General features: G+C 38.5%; 1 protein-coding gene across 4 annotated transcripts; it reads left to right on the top strand.

Annotated features, from left to right (window-relative positions):
* Nucleotides 1–397: 397 nt before the first annotated feature.
* On the top strand, nucleotides 398–12,452 carry LOC145770537 (uncharacterized). Of its 4 annotated transcripts, none has more exons than XM_082582213.1 (6): nucleotides 398–450; nucleotides 8,789–8,902; nucleotides 9,136–9,240; nucleotides 9,715–9,885; nucleotides 10,894–11,212; nucleotides 11,591–12,452. In XM_082582213.1, exons 4-6 carry the CDS (start codon nucleotides 9,757–9,759, stop codon nucleotides 11,737–11,739), a joined length of 597 nt encoding a protein of 198 aa, XP_082438339.1. In that variant the 5' UTR covers nucleotides 398–450; nucleotides 8,789–8,902; nucleotides 9,136–9,240; nucleotides 9,715–9,756; the 3' UTR covers nucleotides 11,740–12,452. The 4 variants fall into 4 exon arrangements, with proteins under 4 accessions (XP_082438339.1, XP_082438338.1, XP_082438337.1 ...); XM_082582211.1 differs by lacking the exon at nucleotides 398–450 and adding an exon at nucleotides 5,383–5,535; XM_082582212.1 differs by lacking the exon at nucleotides 9,136–9,240.
* Nucleotides 12,453–18,748: the final 6,296 nt, after the last annotated feature.

Raw genomic sequence — 18,748 nt, forward strand, 5'->3', positions numbered from 1 at the left:
AGGTATTGTACGGTAGTCTGTAGCACTTATTTCGCAGGCACTTAATTGTCTGTACACTACTGCCGAGTCTGTACACTCGGCAGCAGTGGCCGAGTGGTTAGCGCGTTGGGCTCGCAGTCGAGAGCCTGCATGTTCGACTCCAGCCACCCGCACTTGCTGTTGTTTCTCTGGGCAAGAAACTTTACGATAATTGCCTCTACCCAGTGATCGATTTCGAGTAATGGGTAGTACCAAATTTAAGTCATAAGTAGAGTAGACAACCGGAAACTGACATTGCCGTCGGCTGCAGCGTGGGTCAGGTGTACGTCGGAAGGCGTACACCGATGCATAGCGCTCAAGTCCGCTTTCCCGCAATGCAGGATAAAGATAAACCAAACAAACACCTAAAAGATATGCTCCGATTTTTTTACATTCTGATAATGAAAACAAAATTGAATTGATTTATAGCAGGTAATATAACTATTTATAATTTAACAAATTGTGTCTGTGTATACACTGGCTAGTGACAGTGTTGCAGTGAATACCATGTTCCATAAATACTTTTAAGGTCTAGTTCAGTGGTTCTTAACCTTTACTAACCTGCCGAAACCTTACGCTAATCTGCAAGCTTTCGTTGAACCCCAAATTTTCGCTGAATCACAAAAACGAAAATCTACCACATTTAATAGTAATACATTACTGTATCAATGAGACTTCTGTTGATGTTTTTCTGGGACCAATAGTAAGATTCGAAGATTTGTCTCGGAAACAGCAATTCTCATGCCATTTTTCCGTGCAAGCGGGTTTCGTTTTTTTTTGCTTTAACATCTACCAGAATAGAAAACGCATGCTCACATAAATAAGTACTTATGAATGGCATGAGAACTTCAAGGGCAACTTTTGTAATAAGAAGATAACTTTCCATTTGTTGGCACCAAAACGTTTGAAAATTTGTTGTGTTGAGGTTTGTTTTGCATCTTGCTTTCTTGAAGCTCGATAATGTGATCCAAGTAGCCTATAGACTGTTTATATCTGCTGTTGTTGAAAACAATTGAAAATAGAACTAAATTTCTTTAAACTAAGGAAGTTTCCTCAAAAGTGAGAGCCCTGATTTTGCAGTTCCATGCAAATAGCAAACGTGAAGAAATTCATGCTTTAAGAAAATAAAGTTTTTCATATCGATTGTTTTTACAATGTTGGGTAAAAATATAGTTTATTGCATTCTGTGTTACATGCAGATTAGGGTGCATCAAGCCCCCCCTCATGAAAAAATTTTCTCATGGCAGTATATTAAAGTTGTGCTACCTTTGGAAAAAATCAAATGTGTAAAATGTTACCAAATTTGGATGAACTCTACCGGGTCCACATCGAGCATGAAAAAACGAGAAATAGGGTCATTTCACATGAAAACATGCAATATAAAGATATCTCGAATATGATACCTCTCAGATTTGGTGAAAAGTTGTCATAATATGCCTTAGACTATCAAATGAAAGAATCCCAAGTTTTAGATCAATATCTCAAAGGCTTTGTCCATGGCGGTCATTTAAATTTCGAGAACCACCCTCATTTTTGACTTGTGGGGGTAGTGTATAGCAAATTTTGCTATTTTCAGTGCATCACAACTTCTATTGCAAAACGTAATTTGGAAAACTAATAATGCTATGCCAGGTCATTATAAACTATAGGCTACTATACAATTCAACAATAAAAAACAACATTTCTGGATGCATGGGTAGGCCTATTAGGTGGGTCACTAAAATCTTAATATTTTGCCCCGTAAAGGTGTTTTTTTCAATTTTTGAATGCTTCTGACATCCAAACCAATCAGAATATTTTTATAAAACATGATTATTTGTAATACTTGGAAACTTTGTTTCTGTCAAATCAAGTTTGAGGGTTGTGGTGCCATTAACAGAGATCTTTTGAGGATCTGAAAACCCTATCAGGCAGAAATGGCCCTTTTTAGAGCTCTAAATAACCATGTGGGCATTTTATAGTCATATGGTCGTCCAACTGCCTGTTGTAGAGTAACACAAGACTAAAGTATTTTATTCACTGCTGGACGATCATGGACACTTTCATCCTTGCCACCCAACATTACAAGGAGCACATCTACATGATGAGCAAGATATGCATTTCTTTGAAGATTCTTAACCTAATAGCAACCTCCCAAACATTATTTCTTGAAAACCACTTCACTCGTTCAACAATATTAAAAAGTTTGTTGAATCATCAATAGACCTAATCTTGTTTGATTTGAAACCAGCTGGAAAACAAACTTTATTCTATATTGTGCTAGTGAGTAGTGTAGGCAACTCAAAGCAAATGATGGGCTTTCTTGTGACGTATAAAAACAGATTAGCCTATTTGGCACCCAAGCGTCAACCACTGTAAATGGTTTAATCCGCCCCGATAGCTCAGCTGGTTAGCGCGTAACTTCGTGAACGAAGAAGCTTCAAGATCAAGCGGTGCTGGTTCGACTTTCGAGGTGTGCGCTTGAGCAACACATTCTAATAACTGCTCTCCATTCAGCGACACCGGCACCGGAATTATTTCTCGGCAACAACACTTCAATAATCGGAAACTTCACTTTGTCAATCTCGGTAACCGGCTCTGCGTCAAAAGCCTCTACAAGTATGTGAAACTACCAGGAATAACCTATCAGGGCTTTGTTAGTTCGAGGATAAAGATTCAAAACCAACCACCAACCTAGCCTTGGGCTACTTTGTTTTTATACGTCACAAGAAAGCCCATCATTTGCTTTGAATTGCTTACGTTAGCAGAATATGCAATAAAGTTTGTTTTCCAGCTGGTTTCAAATCAAACAAGATTAGGTCTATTGATGGATCAACAAACTTTTTAATATTGTTGAACGAGCGATGTGGTTTTCAAGAAATAATGTTCAGGAGGTTTCTAATAGGCTAAGGATCTTCAAAGAAATGCATATCTTGCTCATCATGTAGATGTGTTCCTTGTAATGTTGGGTGACAAGGATGAAAATGTCCATGATCGTCCAGCAGTGAATAAAATACTTTAGTTTTGTGTTACTCTACAACAAGCAGTTGGACGACCATATGACTATAAAATGCCCACATGGTTATTTAGAGCTCTAAAAAGGGCCATTTCTGCCTGATAGGGTTTTCAGATCCTCAAAAGATCTCTGTTAATGGCACCACAACCCTCAAACTTGATTTGACAGAAACAAAGTTTCCAAGTATTACAAATAATCATGTTTTATAAAAATATTCTGATTGGTTTGGATGTCAGAAGCATTCAAAAATTGAAGAAAACACCTTTACGGGGCAAAATATTAGGATTTTAGTGACCCACCTAATAGGCCTACCCATGCATCCAGAAATGTTGTTTTTTATTGTTGAATTGTATAGTAGCCTATAGTTTATAATGACCTAGCATAGCATTATTAGTTTTCCAAATTACGTTTTGCAATAGAAGTTGTGATGCACTGAAAATAGCAAAATTTGCTATACACTACCCCCACAAGTCAAAAATGAGGGTGGTTCTCGAAATTTAAATGACCGCCATGGATAAACCCTTTGAGATATTGATCTAAAACTTGGGATTCTTTCATTTGATAGTCTAAGGCAGGGGTCACCAACCTTTTTTGCATGCGGGCCACTTTGGCACTAAGAAGAGCTGTGACGGGCCGCACTAATAAAATTTTAGGTAGGTTGACTCTTATGCTAGAAATGAACGCATTTCGTACCCAGTATTCAGCGTTACATGTTGTTACTATTTATCTTAAAATACCGCAGCAACAAAATTAGTCGAACAACGCTACCGCCAGGCCAAGCTCCTTTAACAACACTTTTGACTTCTTTAACAATGTCTAATAAACGAGGCCACTTGTTTTGCGCACTTGTAGCGAGGCGAACGGTTTCATTAGAATATTCATCGCCAAGCAAGAGTGATGTCACTTCGCTTCGCAAAAGATATCTTGCAATTAACAGTTTCAGTAACCAAAGAAATGTTTGACACATCGCAATACAGGCAACAACAGTGACCTGCTATGCTGCTAACATATCAGCGAAAAATAGGCTCCAATAACGGGGAGAAAGAAACTAGGCATCAGGAAACAAACGCTTGTAGAAATCACCGAAAAAAACGTTTCTATCGTAACTCATGAACGGTGTTACCTCTAAAAAAGCAATGAGTTGGTTTTTTGTCTTTTTGTGAGAGTCTATAAAACCGTATTTCTTGATTATTAGACAACTGTTACTTGCGGTGCTTATCAGCATGGCAAGAATTGTTGATTAACAACATTTTGCAGTACCAAACTAAATATTTTCATAATTCAACCAGAAGTTGTCTTTTGAAAATACAACCATAATACAACCAGAATTAATACAAACAACACCTGTCAGAAGATATTTCATTTTATTGATACAACCAGAAAAAGTCTTTAAATTTATATATAATACTTTGTCAATTTATTATAAATTGACTTGGCACACCGGCCTATTTTGCTAACAAAAACTTGCTTAAAGGGAACACTGCTTGTGAAACACAATAACGGTGAAACGCACACTAGTGTTTACATGGCATTTGCAAACTTAAAATAAGCAACCCTATGCTCACAGACAATTTCGAAATTCGAAAACAGACGTTTTAATCAACCAATGGGACAGTGTGGCTAGACATCGCATTGGAATAACGTTAAGCGACCCCCACCTAGAACTACAATCTGAATGGTCGGTCGGTGGAATCGTATGCAAAGCGAAAATATGCTTCCCGAAAAGTATTTTTTACGTTCATGCTCATTAACTCCTCAAGAAAAGTATTTTTGGTTATACTTGTACGCTGATACCTTCCGCGGGCCGCAGCGATACGGCGTGGCGGGCCGCATGCGGCCCGCGGGCCGCCATTTGGTGACCCCTGGTCTAAGGCATATTATGACAACTTTTCACCAAATCTGAGAGGTATCATATTCGAGATATCTTTATATTGCATGTTTTCATGTGAAATGACCCTATTTCTCAATTTTTCAGGCTCGATGTGGACCCGGTAGAGTTCATCCAAATTTGGTAACATTTTACACAATTGATTTTTTCCAGAGGTAGCGCAACTTTAATATACTGCCATGAGAAAATTTTTTCATGAGGGGGTCTTGATGCACCCTAATGCAGATGGCATCATTACATCACGCGTCAATCACACAGATGTTTATTTACCATCATGTAAGCTGCAATCAAGTTTCTGCTGGACAATATTTTCCAAAAATATTCTCTGATATACCATTCAGTAGGCCGTGTGTTAATGTTTCAGAGGACGTTCGCGCCGAACCCCTGAAGCAGCTTCGTCGAACCCCAGGAGTTCGATCAAACCCTGGTTAAGAACCACTGGTCTAGTTCAATATTTAATTAGACTAGCTTCAGAGGGGCTATGTGAATAAGAATTAAGTTGTGATATGTCTGATGTTATGTCATAAAAATTCTAGTGTTAGGTATGAAACGTTTAATTACCGCTACTAAATTGCGCCGATTTTCTGGATCACACTTACGAAGAGTTAAACAACACAAGAATATTGAATTCTTGGTGAGATATAGCACATTGGATACCAAAATATTTGCTAGGCTACTGGTGTATTATTATACAGTAGTCTCCGCTTATTAAGCCTACCTCTGAACCGGACAACTCTGAGCCTATTAACCACTTACAAATGTTTTTTTTTTGATATATTCTATCATATGTATATATACTTTTGGAAAACACGAGTTTGTATGTTACATCATTCTTTCGAAAGTGATTATGCAAGGAATGATTTGCTTCTACTTCTATATACTACATTCAGCAATTTCAGACCAGACCATATTAGGCTTAATAAACAGGGACTACTATACATGTTTATATATTTTTTGTGATGTACTTGCTTCAACATTTTCTAAATGTTTTAAGAATTATAGTCTATGTTGTTTGAAAACATCACATATAATCCTAAGCACTGGTGAATTTTATACAAAGCACTGGCTATTTTTACACACTGGTTGTCATGGTTGCAATCAAAAATCTTGGTTTTGTGGCATGTGTTGCCAGGGTTAGGAGTTTGTTTTCAGCCCTGGACTTCAAAATTTCTCAAATCATAAGTTTTTGTCTTCCACGATCTTAAAGTTTTTTTTCGAATTAGAGCAGGATTCTTTATTTGATAACACTAGTGCGGAAGCATACCCTTGTCCAATTTTACATTTGATCTATAAACCGATTGTATAGGCTGATTTTTAAACTAATGATAACATGAATATTAAAAAAAGCACTTCCTTTAATTTTACATAAAAATATTTTCTTTTAATAGGTTTTAGTCACCACCAACTTAGATTTAAAGAATATTAAAAACTTTTGCATTTTCAGAATATTGCAAACATGTTGCACAACAGCAATGCATAGTTTTTTCAAGTCTTGACTTCAAGTAAAACATTGTCAGTGTTGGGCGCGATAACTCATTTTTCAGTTAAGCGATAACGATAATCGATAAACGAAAAATGCCTAAAGCGATAACGATAAACGATAAATCAAAAAAAAGTTAAGCGATAACGATAAACGATAAATTATCGCCGATAATGTCCGATAACGATAATTTTTTTTTCTTGATTAGCGCTGCCCCATCCCATGCAGCACGAACTGTTTTCATCAACATGACGAAAAATCGAACATAATATACTGTAAAGGGACAAAACTTTTTGTAAGTTATGCATGAATAGAATCGCAACAGCGGCAGTAGGTATCGAATCTTCAACCTCTTGATCCAGAATCAAACCACTGAGGTAACCGCCGTGCTTATCGCTTACGTGCAGTAGGCAAAATAATTAAATCAAATGAAAATACCATAAAAAATTCCAAACTTTGTATTTTGCTTTCTGCGGGCTGTTTACAGCAAAGTCAGCAATAATTGAAAAAGTTCCAAAAAACGCAAAATGCTTGAAAATTTATCAGTAATCTTAAGCGATATTGGTAGTAAAAATGTGCATACTGTGAAATCCATCAAGCTTGTCAAATTAGTCGTGTTTGTTTAAGAACAATAACATAATTATCGTAATTTACTGATAATTCCAGATAAACTTTTCTGTTTTCTTTGTGAACACCATCATTAAAGCAATTGCAGAACGCTGAGTTGTTGAGATAAGAATTACAATATAGGCACTGTATTAGTGGGAATAAAAATATTTGATTGAGGTAGGCTATGTCGCATAGGTAAATCGTCGTCGTATCCAGGCTTACGCCCGGTGGTTGAAGATTTAGATTAAGTGGACGGGAAGGCAAGGAAGCCAATCTTCATGTCCACCTTCAGGTATGCCTTTAAGTGTCCTGCTAAAGACACAGCTGTATGCTCATGAGCGGTGTCGAACCGGCGCCCTTTCGATTGCCGTTCAAGAGCTCTCACCACTCGGCTATACAGTATAGGTAAATGAGAAAGGTTATACTGTATTTAGCATAATTTTACCACGCAATTCGATGCGCCTGTTGTCATGCAAAAACTACTACAAGATGCAAAAAAGTGTGATGTCGGTCTGCATGTCAAATGCTTCAAGCAATATCATATTTTGCAATGACTTGTTTCAGTGATGGTGGCGCGAAAGACCATGTTTCCGATGTAAAAGCGGAGTCGTATTACGACGCTTTCATAAACCACTTATCAATTTCTTTCGCTTCGCTTCAAAGGAATCTGTACCGCCTGTGCGCTTACATTTTTAATTGTAAAACGCACTCGCGATTGCCGATTGCAGCAAAACAACAAGAGACTTGTTGCATGCATTTCATTGCATTGCAATTTGCAACTCTAAAAATTATTGTGTTGTCAGGGCCGTCGCTACACGGGGCGTGCCCCTCCCATGACAACGACCTGTGCACACACACTTCAGGCACTGAAGAAGAACTGGTTTTAATTTTAGTTTCATGAATTAGGTGGCTAGTAAAAATATTACTTTTCATGGTCTTTCCACTTGTGTTGATCCGAAATAAAATTTATCGGCGATTAATTATCGGCGATAATCAAATATTGCCTTTGGCGATAACGATAAACGATAACTGAAAAAATAATTAAGCGATAACGATAAGCGATAAAAATTTATCGCCGATAATTATCGCCGATAAATTATCGCCGATAATGCCCATCACTGAACATTGTACATGACTCTTAAAAAATATTTATATAATATATGCTTGTTTTTTTATCCTAGAAAATTAAATTTGTTTTAAATACTCATAGTTACCACTTGGCTACATCAAAACCATTATTTACCTCATTTGTTGACCTCACAAACATCTTACATACGGTAGCAGTCAAAGATGATTATTTTTCATCTAGACTTCAAAGTTATTGTTAAAATTATACACAAATGCAAAAGACTACCTCAATTAAAATCAATGTATGACAATTGATGTGTTTGTACTGTTGTAAATGCAGATATTACAAATTATAGTAGCTTATCACAAAAGAGTCATGAATATCATTATAAATATATACCATTTTAGTATGGTCCCCACCGAAATTTTATATTCAGGATCTACTTTGATAATGAAATGTGTACTGCACAAGCTGAAGATTTGCATCTGTTCAGATTTGGTAATCTGAAACCAATTGTTATAAACGAATTATTATATATATATTTTGTTATTTGTTCTATGATTACTTAATGAATTGGCATCATTTGTCACATTTTGCAAGCTCTTTGAAAATTTGAAAAAACTGTTTTGTATTTGTCTGGCTCCTTTCTATTTGGTTATTATTGTATATTTTTTGAATTTATTGATGTAAAGATATTGTCTTATATTTTTCATGGCTATTTTTGCAAAGGTCTGGCTGGATTGTATGCTGTTTCTTCGAAGGCTGGCAAAGTTAGCTGCTGCTGAGGCAAAGAAATCGAAAGCAAAGTCCATTAGTAAAAATCATATGCTAGCTGTTAAAAAAGTAAGTAGGCCTACGGTACGGTAGTCATTTGTAGATACTATATAGGTGCAAAAAATTTCAAACACTGTCTAAGTTATCAATGTTAAAAGTGTCTTTTGTGACCTAAGTTTTTAAGGCCCTGATTACATACGGAATGGCATGTTTTGGTGAGTCCGATCCCTATTTGGTGATTTTTTCAATTTTTTTTTTTTTAATTATTGGGTACCGTAGCCTAATTATCATTGCCGTTTTAGAGTTAGAGGTTAGGAACTCACCGAATCGGACTCACCGAATAGTAGCAGACCCGATTACATACTACATAGACATGATGATCTCAAACAAGGGTGAAACTTAGTACGGTATGGCATCTTCTATTTTTGTTCGATTGAGACCTCAATGACTCTACAACTGTCCGCATCCCCTTGATTCAACTCAACTCATTTTTTCGAAAGTACTTCAAAGTACACATTGGTGGCAAAATATTAATATAAAAATTTGTATATACCTTGTTTATATACCTCATTGTACAATTGTACATGTGTTGATATGGTGGTGGTGTTGTTCATCTTTTGTCTATTTTCTTGATTAAGCAAAGATAGCAATGCCTTTTTTTGATTTGATAATAAGTTTTCATAAATGACGAAAAAATGCAATAGATCTGAACAGTTAACTTGCGGATATCTGTACTTTATTGCAATGTAAACACAAATCAATTTGTCTGCCCACTTTAAACTTATTTATGAAATATTTGTTAAAGCTCATTGTTTTTCCCCACCTTACCATTTGAGACAAAGTTTTTGTTGCCTTGTATAGTGGTTATATGCTTTGTGCAGGTGGCTTTAAAAAGCTGTAGATGTTGACACCTTTTTTGTGGAATGGGATCAAAATCGGCCTCGGAAATTTCATTCCCTGCAAATCCTTGGAGTAAAGTATCAATTCATCCTCTCACTAAAGCTTTAACTTTGTGTGATCAAGATGGGAGTCTTTTATCCCCAGATGCTGCTGTAAGTACATAAACATATTTTTGAATGTAGGCTACCACTCCAGAATACTCAGGGTTGATCAGTTTAAATCGGGGCGGTTTAAACCGCCCGGTTAAACCTGGTTTAAACCGGGCAGTTTTGACCACTTATTACTGGTCAAAACTGGTCAAAACAACTTTAGCATATGAATCAAGTTGCTTTTCAATTGAATTAAAAATATTACCCTCCATGTTTAGTAATGATGTTCAACTATATTTTGTTTTGATCAACATAACCTAAATGCTGGATTTGAAACAAAAAATATTCAATTTCTCTGTTTATTTTTGATATTTCAATCAGTTGGTTATTTTAATTATTGAGAAAATTCAAATTATATAAATAAGTTTCTGATGAACCAAAAAATGCTTGGTAGAACAATGAATCATTTGCACAGCCAACTGAAGTACAAGAATTTATTCCGACAATTTTTTTTTTTATGAAAAACATTTGCCATCAATTTTGCTATAAAATTTGCGCAACATTTGCCCTCCCGTTGCGTAGCACATAAGACGTAGCACGACATGTAATTAAGGTAGTAGTCTTAACGTTGTTTGATGTCTTGTTTTTGGCGGCGCTGAAACAAGAGAAAAATCCAAGATAAATATAATCTTTCGTACGAATTTTACAAGCAGCCATTTGTGGCTGCGATTATTCCTGGTAGTTTCGCATACTTGTAGAGGCTTTTGACGCCGGGCCGGTTACAGAGATTGACAGAGTGAAGTTTCCGATTATTGAAGTGCTGTTGCTGGTGAATTATTCCATCCATTATCCATCCATTATGTGCTGCTGAATTAAGAGCAGACCTTAGAATGCGTTGCTCAAGCGCTCACCTCGAGAGTCGAACCAGCACCGCTTGATCGTGAGTCGGGCGCTTAACCGCCGAGCTAACCGGGCGAACAATGTTTTTCTTGAGATGCACAACTTTTTTTTATTTCTGGTCTTATTAAATGTCTTCCCTGAGTCATCAAAGTCTATTGGTGTTTCCACCAGGTTGACGAAGAGTACGAAAACACTGACGTGGCTGAATCTTTGAGACAATTAAAAAATATCAGCAAAGCTTCCAGCGACATACGAAAGATTCGCGGCCGAATACGGGACATCACTTTTTACGGCCAATCTCACGATCTTACGACAGCCGACGCTCTTCAAAGCAAGTTGGACAATGTTCGCCATCTACTTGCCGATTTGGAATCTGTCGTGAAAAAACAGTCTGTGATCACACGCAGGTTACAGCAACCTTGCCTGGGAAAGAGCTTGACCATAGAAGCAAGGTATCACGCAAATGCCGTTTCAGTTTTTGAAAAATTGGGTAAGTTGGTGTGTTTATTGTTAGAATGCTTTCATTACAAAAACTTTAACAATTGGAGCTCACCCAAAACGTATTTTTCCAGTCTTTATAACGATACTGAGATTTATCGAAAGCAACTGTTCAAAATTGACTTAGTTTTTAACTACATTTGAGTCGGTTCTCAAATCCTATTTATCTGCAAAAAAAGCGTAATCTTTTAAAGTTCGAGTTCGACGAATAGTACTTATTAGTTCATGCAGTGGCCAACTCATTGAGCATTGACGAAGATGTTTTTGTTGTACAATTTTTTTTACAGAAATTGTGCGCTTAAGACAATTGGGTAACTTGCGTTCATTTGTGATCTACTTGCGGTGACTTGTATTGAAATTTTCATTTCAGCATTTTCAATCAGCTCTCTGCAAGAACAATGCGACGTTTTGGCGTGGCACAAGACCAACGATATGTGTGATGACGAAGTGCAGTCCACTTTGCACAATATCACTAAGAGAGTTGCCAACCTTGAACGGCGAGTTGCACGTCTGAAATAAAGGAAGTTGGTTCTATGAGCACCGCTTGAGGAGAAACTTGCATTTTCATGCTGTGACTGTTTTCTGTTGTTGAACTGCTGCTTTGGCCGAGAGCTGATATAACACACAACATCAGTTCATGTACGAGTTAATCAATTGGCTTCGGGTATTTCCAGCCGCCTCGAAACCCACGTCATTTCTTAAACTCCAATGTTAAACTGTATGTAGCCTACTTGATTCTGGTTTACCGTTTTTTTTTTCAAGTGAGCACCCCGTAGACTGAAACCAAAACATCCACTCCTGCCAGCCGCTCAACTTCTGCTCAACGAAGTTGACGAACAAAACATCTCTGCGGATAATAAGATTATCGATGGTCCCATACTCAGTTACTGAGCAGGGAATGAGAGGGTAAGGTTCTCAACACACTAAGCCTAATAGGACGGACGGACAGTAAACGTAAATTTGAATGAAAGTGAAACACTACACTTTGTTCGTTCATCCCCGACGCCGAAATCCGTCCCTACCGAGACGCAGTCGACGTGAGTGTCTCTCGTGAGGATGTTTTTGTCCAAGCTTGGCCTATGCTTGCTTAGGGTCTATCCAGGTTTCTAACCACTTAATGTTTGTGTATGGTTCGGCTTTTTTTGCTCTTATGGATCTAATATATTGATGCAGAATTTGTATTTTTTGCAATTATTAGGCCACTTTCTGTCGAAATAGAAACAATCACAACACATGTTTTCAACACAGACGCTTTCATTTTTAGTTTGGCTACAGCGCAGGTGGAACCACCCAAAGGGCTACCATACAGTAGGCTACTGGACAATTTATTATGGATTTTTTTTTGGACAATTTTACAGCAAATCTCAGTTTTTTTGTTTTTCCGTTAACTGAGAGCTCGGAAATAAATGTAATGTTGGCCCAAAGCAAAGAAGCTGCCATTTTACACAATCGCTATTTAACAGCGCCGCATTGTGACGTCATAATCACTAAAGGCACTAGTAGGCTACAATGCCAGCAGTTTGATGGTCAGAAATAAAAACAACTGAACTGATTTTTAAAGTGTTCTCGCTGAGGAATTATTCCATTCACTAGGTGCCGCTGAATGGAGAGCAGTCCTGAAATGCGTTGCTCAAGCGCACACCCCGAGAGTCGAACCAGCGCCGTGTGATCTTGAGCCGGGTGCGTAACCACTGAGCTAACGGGGCGGAGCAATAACTCAGGTTATTTTTGATGCCTTGATAGCACAAATTCTAGGAATATTGTCGCTAGTTTATGACTAAAGGGCGCATAGACTCCCTTTTAGTCTGAAAACTGTCAAAAGTAAGATAGTTAGGCTAATAGACTTGTTTTTTCCTGGAATTGCAGACAAACAAAAACGTATTTTTCTGTAATTCAATCAGACTACCAAGTTTCCAAATAGGAAAGTTTTGGCTTCGCTTGCACAAACCTGCGATGTTACAATAGGCCTACCATATTTTCATTTCAAAAAGAGGACACTTTTCGCCAGCAAGTAGATGTATTTTACGTTTGGACAATATTTTACATGTTTTGGATAATTTTAAGCTTATACAGCAAAAAAAAACAAGACAAATTTATATGCCAGATTTGGCCTATAAATCTTTTGCCCCTTATACGGCCTGATTTGTTAGCCTACATTCTGCAACACTTTTCCAGGTTTTTCCAACTTTTGGTTACTGTCAGTGAAATTTAAAAAAATTATAGTTTAGCATCTTTTGCTCTCTTTCCCAAGTAACACAATGAGTTTCAACATCACAAGGGTTGGAAAAACTAAGACAATTTAAGTATTTAACCTAGAAGATTTCTGTCAGACTGGTAACAGGACTTGCTAACAAGGACATTCTAACAGTTTGCTTGAACGTTTTTAATATAGTTTTTCTCATTTTTGACTGCTTTCTCAAGCTAAAAAATAGTTTTCATACTATCACGAGTCAGCAAAAAGTGAAAATATCTGATTTTTAGAAATTTTACGTCAGACAGCAACGATCGCAAAATGTAACAAATTGGACACCACCTCCGGGTAGCAACGCCTTAACTTTTTCTGTGAGAAAGGATCAGCTTTGAAATTACAAAATTGTTGGCACGAAATATGATTGAAATTGTAGCCTATGCTACTCAATCGTTAAGATTCTGAAAACGGACTGAAATAACTAAAAGGCCGTTTGTTTCCATGCACCATTGAGGCTGAATCGAGAATCGTACATAAAATGCGTTCTATTTGCATAAACTGAAAGTATCTATGCCACGATTTCTTTTTGCATTAGCATACCATAAGCCAGGGATGGCGAACCTTTTTTAGTGCATGGGTCACAAAAGAGACCTTAATCCTTGAAAAAGCAAAAGTGGGTCATACATTTAATTACATGTTAATGCGAAACTTGCTGCTGCATCTTCTCTGCAAGTCTTATTATCCTTGGTTGGTAATCCGTAGTTTTTAGCTTCACACATGCAGCACTCATATCTGAGCTGAGACGATTCCGTGTGCTTGATTGTATAAAATTCATGTGCGAAAATAAAGATTCGCACGAATATGAAGAACCAAACAACGTTAACAGAGCTACCGCAAATCTTTTCATAGTTTCAAACGAATTTGGCAGGGAGTTCCACTCTGTAAGAAGTATATTTTCAGCATGGTTTTCAACAGCAGGAAAGTCACAACCATCCATATCCGTTTTCATTTCAATTTTTTGTAGGAGATGATTTAAGTCTACAAATTCTGTTTTCCAAACTGCACTTTCTTGAAAGTCCATCATTTCCATTTCCAAGTTGTAAAGACGAAGCCATTCGAAGTTTGATAATTCAAGATTTTCAAATTGAATTGCATGCGGGAAAAGAATGAACTGCAATGTAATATCTAGCTTTCGGAACTGGGTGAACCTTTCTGGCATTACATTTTTGGCCTCTTTCGTCAGTAAAACATACTTGTTGTTGTTGAGTGCAGTTTGCTTTTGTTCATAAGTTAAATTGGTGCTGGTAAAGTGCTTCAACAACTGAGGAAAATATTTCAGCTGACCTTGTTCAAGGTCTACAGAAAAAATAGCGAGTTTCTTCTCAAATGCTTTAATGTGCCCAAACATGGATAATACAATATTTCCACAGCCTTGCAATTTAGTAACTTATTGTAGGCTAATGCATTGTGAAATCAGCGAAAAAATGTAAATCATTCAACCACGTACTTTCGCTTAACTCTGGATATTTTTGATTTTTTTCAGCTAAAAAAGTTGTACTTCTTCCAACAATTCAACAAATCGCTGTAAAACATTACCACAACTTAATCACCTTACACTGTTGTACATCAGTAAGCCAGTAAATTTACTGTCACACGCGTTCAATAAATTTGCAAACTGGCGTTTATTAAGAGCATGAGATGCAATATAGTCGACTATTTTTGTTACCACACTTACAACTTTTTGAAGAGATTTGATTGATTTGGCGCAAAGGGCTTCCTGATGTATTATGCAGTTAAAATAGGGTGGGGCCTTATTACAAATATTTAGTGAAACATTTATTCTTTGCTGAAATATTTGTTTAAATTTCATTATTTAAAAAAAAACAAGTGGGTCACTGAAAATCTGTGATGGGTCACTTCGTGACCCGCGGGTCAGTGGTTCGCCATCCCTGCCATAAGCTATGTTATTCATAGTGCACTTTTGGTCATTCTTAACTAACGAGCCAAACTCTTAAGTTGGTACCGGTAATCATAACGTGTACAAGCGTTGAATCAATTTAATAAAATCTAAGTAAAAAACTATTTTTTTGTAAAAGCATGCGGAGGGTCGTAAATTATAAATAAGCTACGATAAACTCTTTTACGTTTCTCTGCATTTAGGTCACATATTTAATGTATTTCCCCGTGATTTAGCCTACGCAGCTCACTAATTTTTTTGATTTCTCAAATTTCTTATTTCGTCACAAATTTCTTTATAAAATTCCAAATTCAGAGTCACAAATTTTCGATAACCGAGAAACAATGGTGTTTGATATGTTACAAAAAACGTCTATGATTGTTTACAACAACGGATCAACAAGATAGGCTTTTTTGAATTATCTTTGAATCAGGTCCCTGCTTTGAATTAAGATATTACATTGGTGCAGAAATATGTTTTTTAAAGCAAATACAAGCCATCGCCGAAAATTCGCATAACAATAAAATCCTGCTGAAAATATAAGCAAGAAAACTCCAAATGCCAAAAAGGAGGACATTTCAGCATTTCTGAGTGTCCTCGGAGGACTATTCATTTTTCTTGATAATAGAGGACAAAGATGCAAAAGTTACGTAAGTTCCCATACCGACAGTAAGACAACGAGACGACCATACGGTCTACTAGTCAATTTCCAAAGGGCAGATACTTCCTTGGCAACAAGGCGGGATGCCTTGCGGTCCTTTGTCTTGTAGACCCCGTTCTGCACTAGCTGGGAAATGATGGCATTAGCAGAAACGGGGCAATGACGAGGGGAGTTTGCTGAGCTCCCAGTGAGGTTGTTGATGATGCCCCATGCTTTGCGGCTTGAGTGTGAGAAGTCGATGGTTTGGACTGCTTCGTTCCATCGCTCAAGTTTCTTTGTGTCCAGCCGCTCAAGTAGTCTAGTGGCGGCGGTGTTAGAAGCCACACCGCTTGTGGCGCCTAGGTATGAGCGATAGAGAGCTTCACACTCCGAGTCCCAGGATGGTGTATAGCTGGTTCGATAGCCACGTGGTATTGTGGCCTTTGCCGCAGTTATTGTGGCATTGCATAAGTCCTGGTAGGCCTATACCTCGTCTGCGTTGCATGTTTCAAGTGATGGTAACTTTGCAGCAGACTCATTGGTCAGGAGGCTGTATTGATTCCAATCGGCTTTTTTGAAGTTCCATCGCTTCACCGGTGAACTCGGGACAGGAGCCACAAGTTTTGGGGCGATGATGAGGGACGGCCGGTGTTGGGACCGCGGGAACTTCTCAAGCACACGTCTGTCTGAAAGAGAGCTGTCGACACTCGCGAAGGCCAAGTCAGGGTTTGTCCCTGTTCCCCAGCGGCCGGAGTGGAAACTGGTTGGTTCCTTTGGGTTGAATAGGAGGGCAAGATGGTTTGTAGAGGCCCAGTCAGCCAGCAATTCTCCGTCGCTGCTTGGCGACTGAAACTCAGCAAACCAAAACTGTGGCAGCAGCTTTCCACCTCCATAATTGGGAAGCTGATCGTGAGCTACCGTACACGTTCAGAACAACGGAAAATCTCTGTCCTTCTGCCCCGAACCAAAATATCTTGGGGTGACACTGGACAGATCGCTCACATACCGCCACCATTTGGTGTCACTGCGCAAGAAACTCACATCCCGCGCTGCGCTACTCAAGCGCCTGGCAGGCTCTAGCTGGGGGGCGAGGGCTGACACTTTGCGTATAGCAGCCTTAGGCCTTGTCTACTCTTCAGCAGAGTAAGTTACTACAGGGTACTACTGTGCACCTGTTTGGTACCGCAGTGCTCACTGCCATAACATCGACACTGCCATAAACAGCGCCCTGCGCACAGTGATCGGATGCCTGCGTCCCACATCATTGGACAATCTCCCCATTCTTGCTGGCATCCAACCCGCTGAGCACCGTCGCGAAGAAGCCACTCTGTCCCTTGGCACTGGAGCCTAACCACCTTTTCCACCACAAGATCTCTGCTCTCCCAAACGAGCACCCCCGTCGACTGAAATCAAGACACCCATTCGTGCCAGCCGCTCAACATCTTATCAACAAAGCGATGTACAAGACATCTCTGCGGCTGCTTGGACGGACCATAAATGGAGTTCTGTATGGAAGTCAACCGCCACCAGACTCTATTCGTTCATCCCCGACGCCGACACACGCCCCATCGGTCTAACACTACCGAGACAGGCATGGGTGCGTCTCAACCGTCTCCGTACTGGCGTCGGGCTTTTCCGCTCAACCATGCACCAGTGGGGAATGGCCTCTTCCTCCTCCTGTGAATGTGGTGTCGAGGAACAGACCGCAGACCACATCATCAATGACTGCTCCATCTTCAAGCCACCTAACGGAGTGGAAGGTCTGCGTGTTATGGATGATGAAACCAAAGACTGGCTGCTCTCTAGTAGACTTCCAGTGTAGTCCGGGAACATCGTGAATCTGGGTTGGTAAAAGGATAGACCCTCGGTCCCAGACGCTCACACGACGACGACAAACATACGCAAAAAAAACATACCGTGTTTAAGATAACGTAGGCCTAAACACAAAATTCCAAGAAGCAAGCAGAGATTAATCAAGTTTCCGACTGAACATATTAGGCTATATTGCATATGAAACTGACAAGTTGGTTTCCATAACATATCACTTACGATGCACTGTAGCTTTGTAAAATTAACGTTTTGATTTCTTTTTTGAAACAATGAATATGATAGGCTATGTCACAAAGCCTACCATTTTTAACCAAATGATGAAGTCGAAGGTCTGCGTGTCTTGAACAATAAAACCAAAAATTGAATGTTTGTTTATCTCCTCTTTCACTTTAGTACGGAAAAAAACCTAATCCTGGAGTGATGAAAATATAGACGCCCTGCCCTAAAAGCTCAGGCAAAGATGAAGAAAAAAGAGTTGAACTACCATCTGGCAACTCTAGAGTCTGTCCTCTGGCTTCTGTTTTGGCGCCAAATATCAGAATTGAGACTTGAGAGACCGAATTTTGCAGTCAGACAGAAATTTTGTTAGTGTTTAAGCTCAAATTCTCATGACAAAGCTGCTAAGACATGAACAAGGCCTTGCTAATCTGGTGCGTTTATGATCGGATTGTTTCAACAGCGTTGATTGCTTCCTTGATTCGGACAATTTGTATGACCAGATGTGATTGTTATGGAAGTATTTATTTCACAAACGCAGATAAAACCACCTGTTTCACTGTTTCAGCCTAATGCTGTGGTAACAGCAGTTTTGTTTTTGACAAGCCATTGCACATGACTAGGTAGATGTGTTCCAAAAGAATTATTTCTGATCTTATGAGCTAGATCTCATTATATATATTTTCCTCTAGGCTTT

The sequence above is a fragment of the Aplidium turbinatum genome, chromosome 5, assembly GCF_918807975.1.
Source record: "Aplidium turbinatum chromosome 5, kaAplTurb1.1, whole genome shotgun sequence".
Classification (NCBI taxonomy): Eukaryota; Metazoa; Chordata; class Ascidiacea; order Aplousobranchia; family Polyclinidae; genus Aplidium; species Aplidium turbinatum.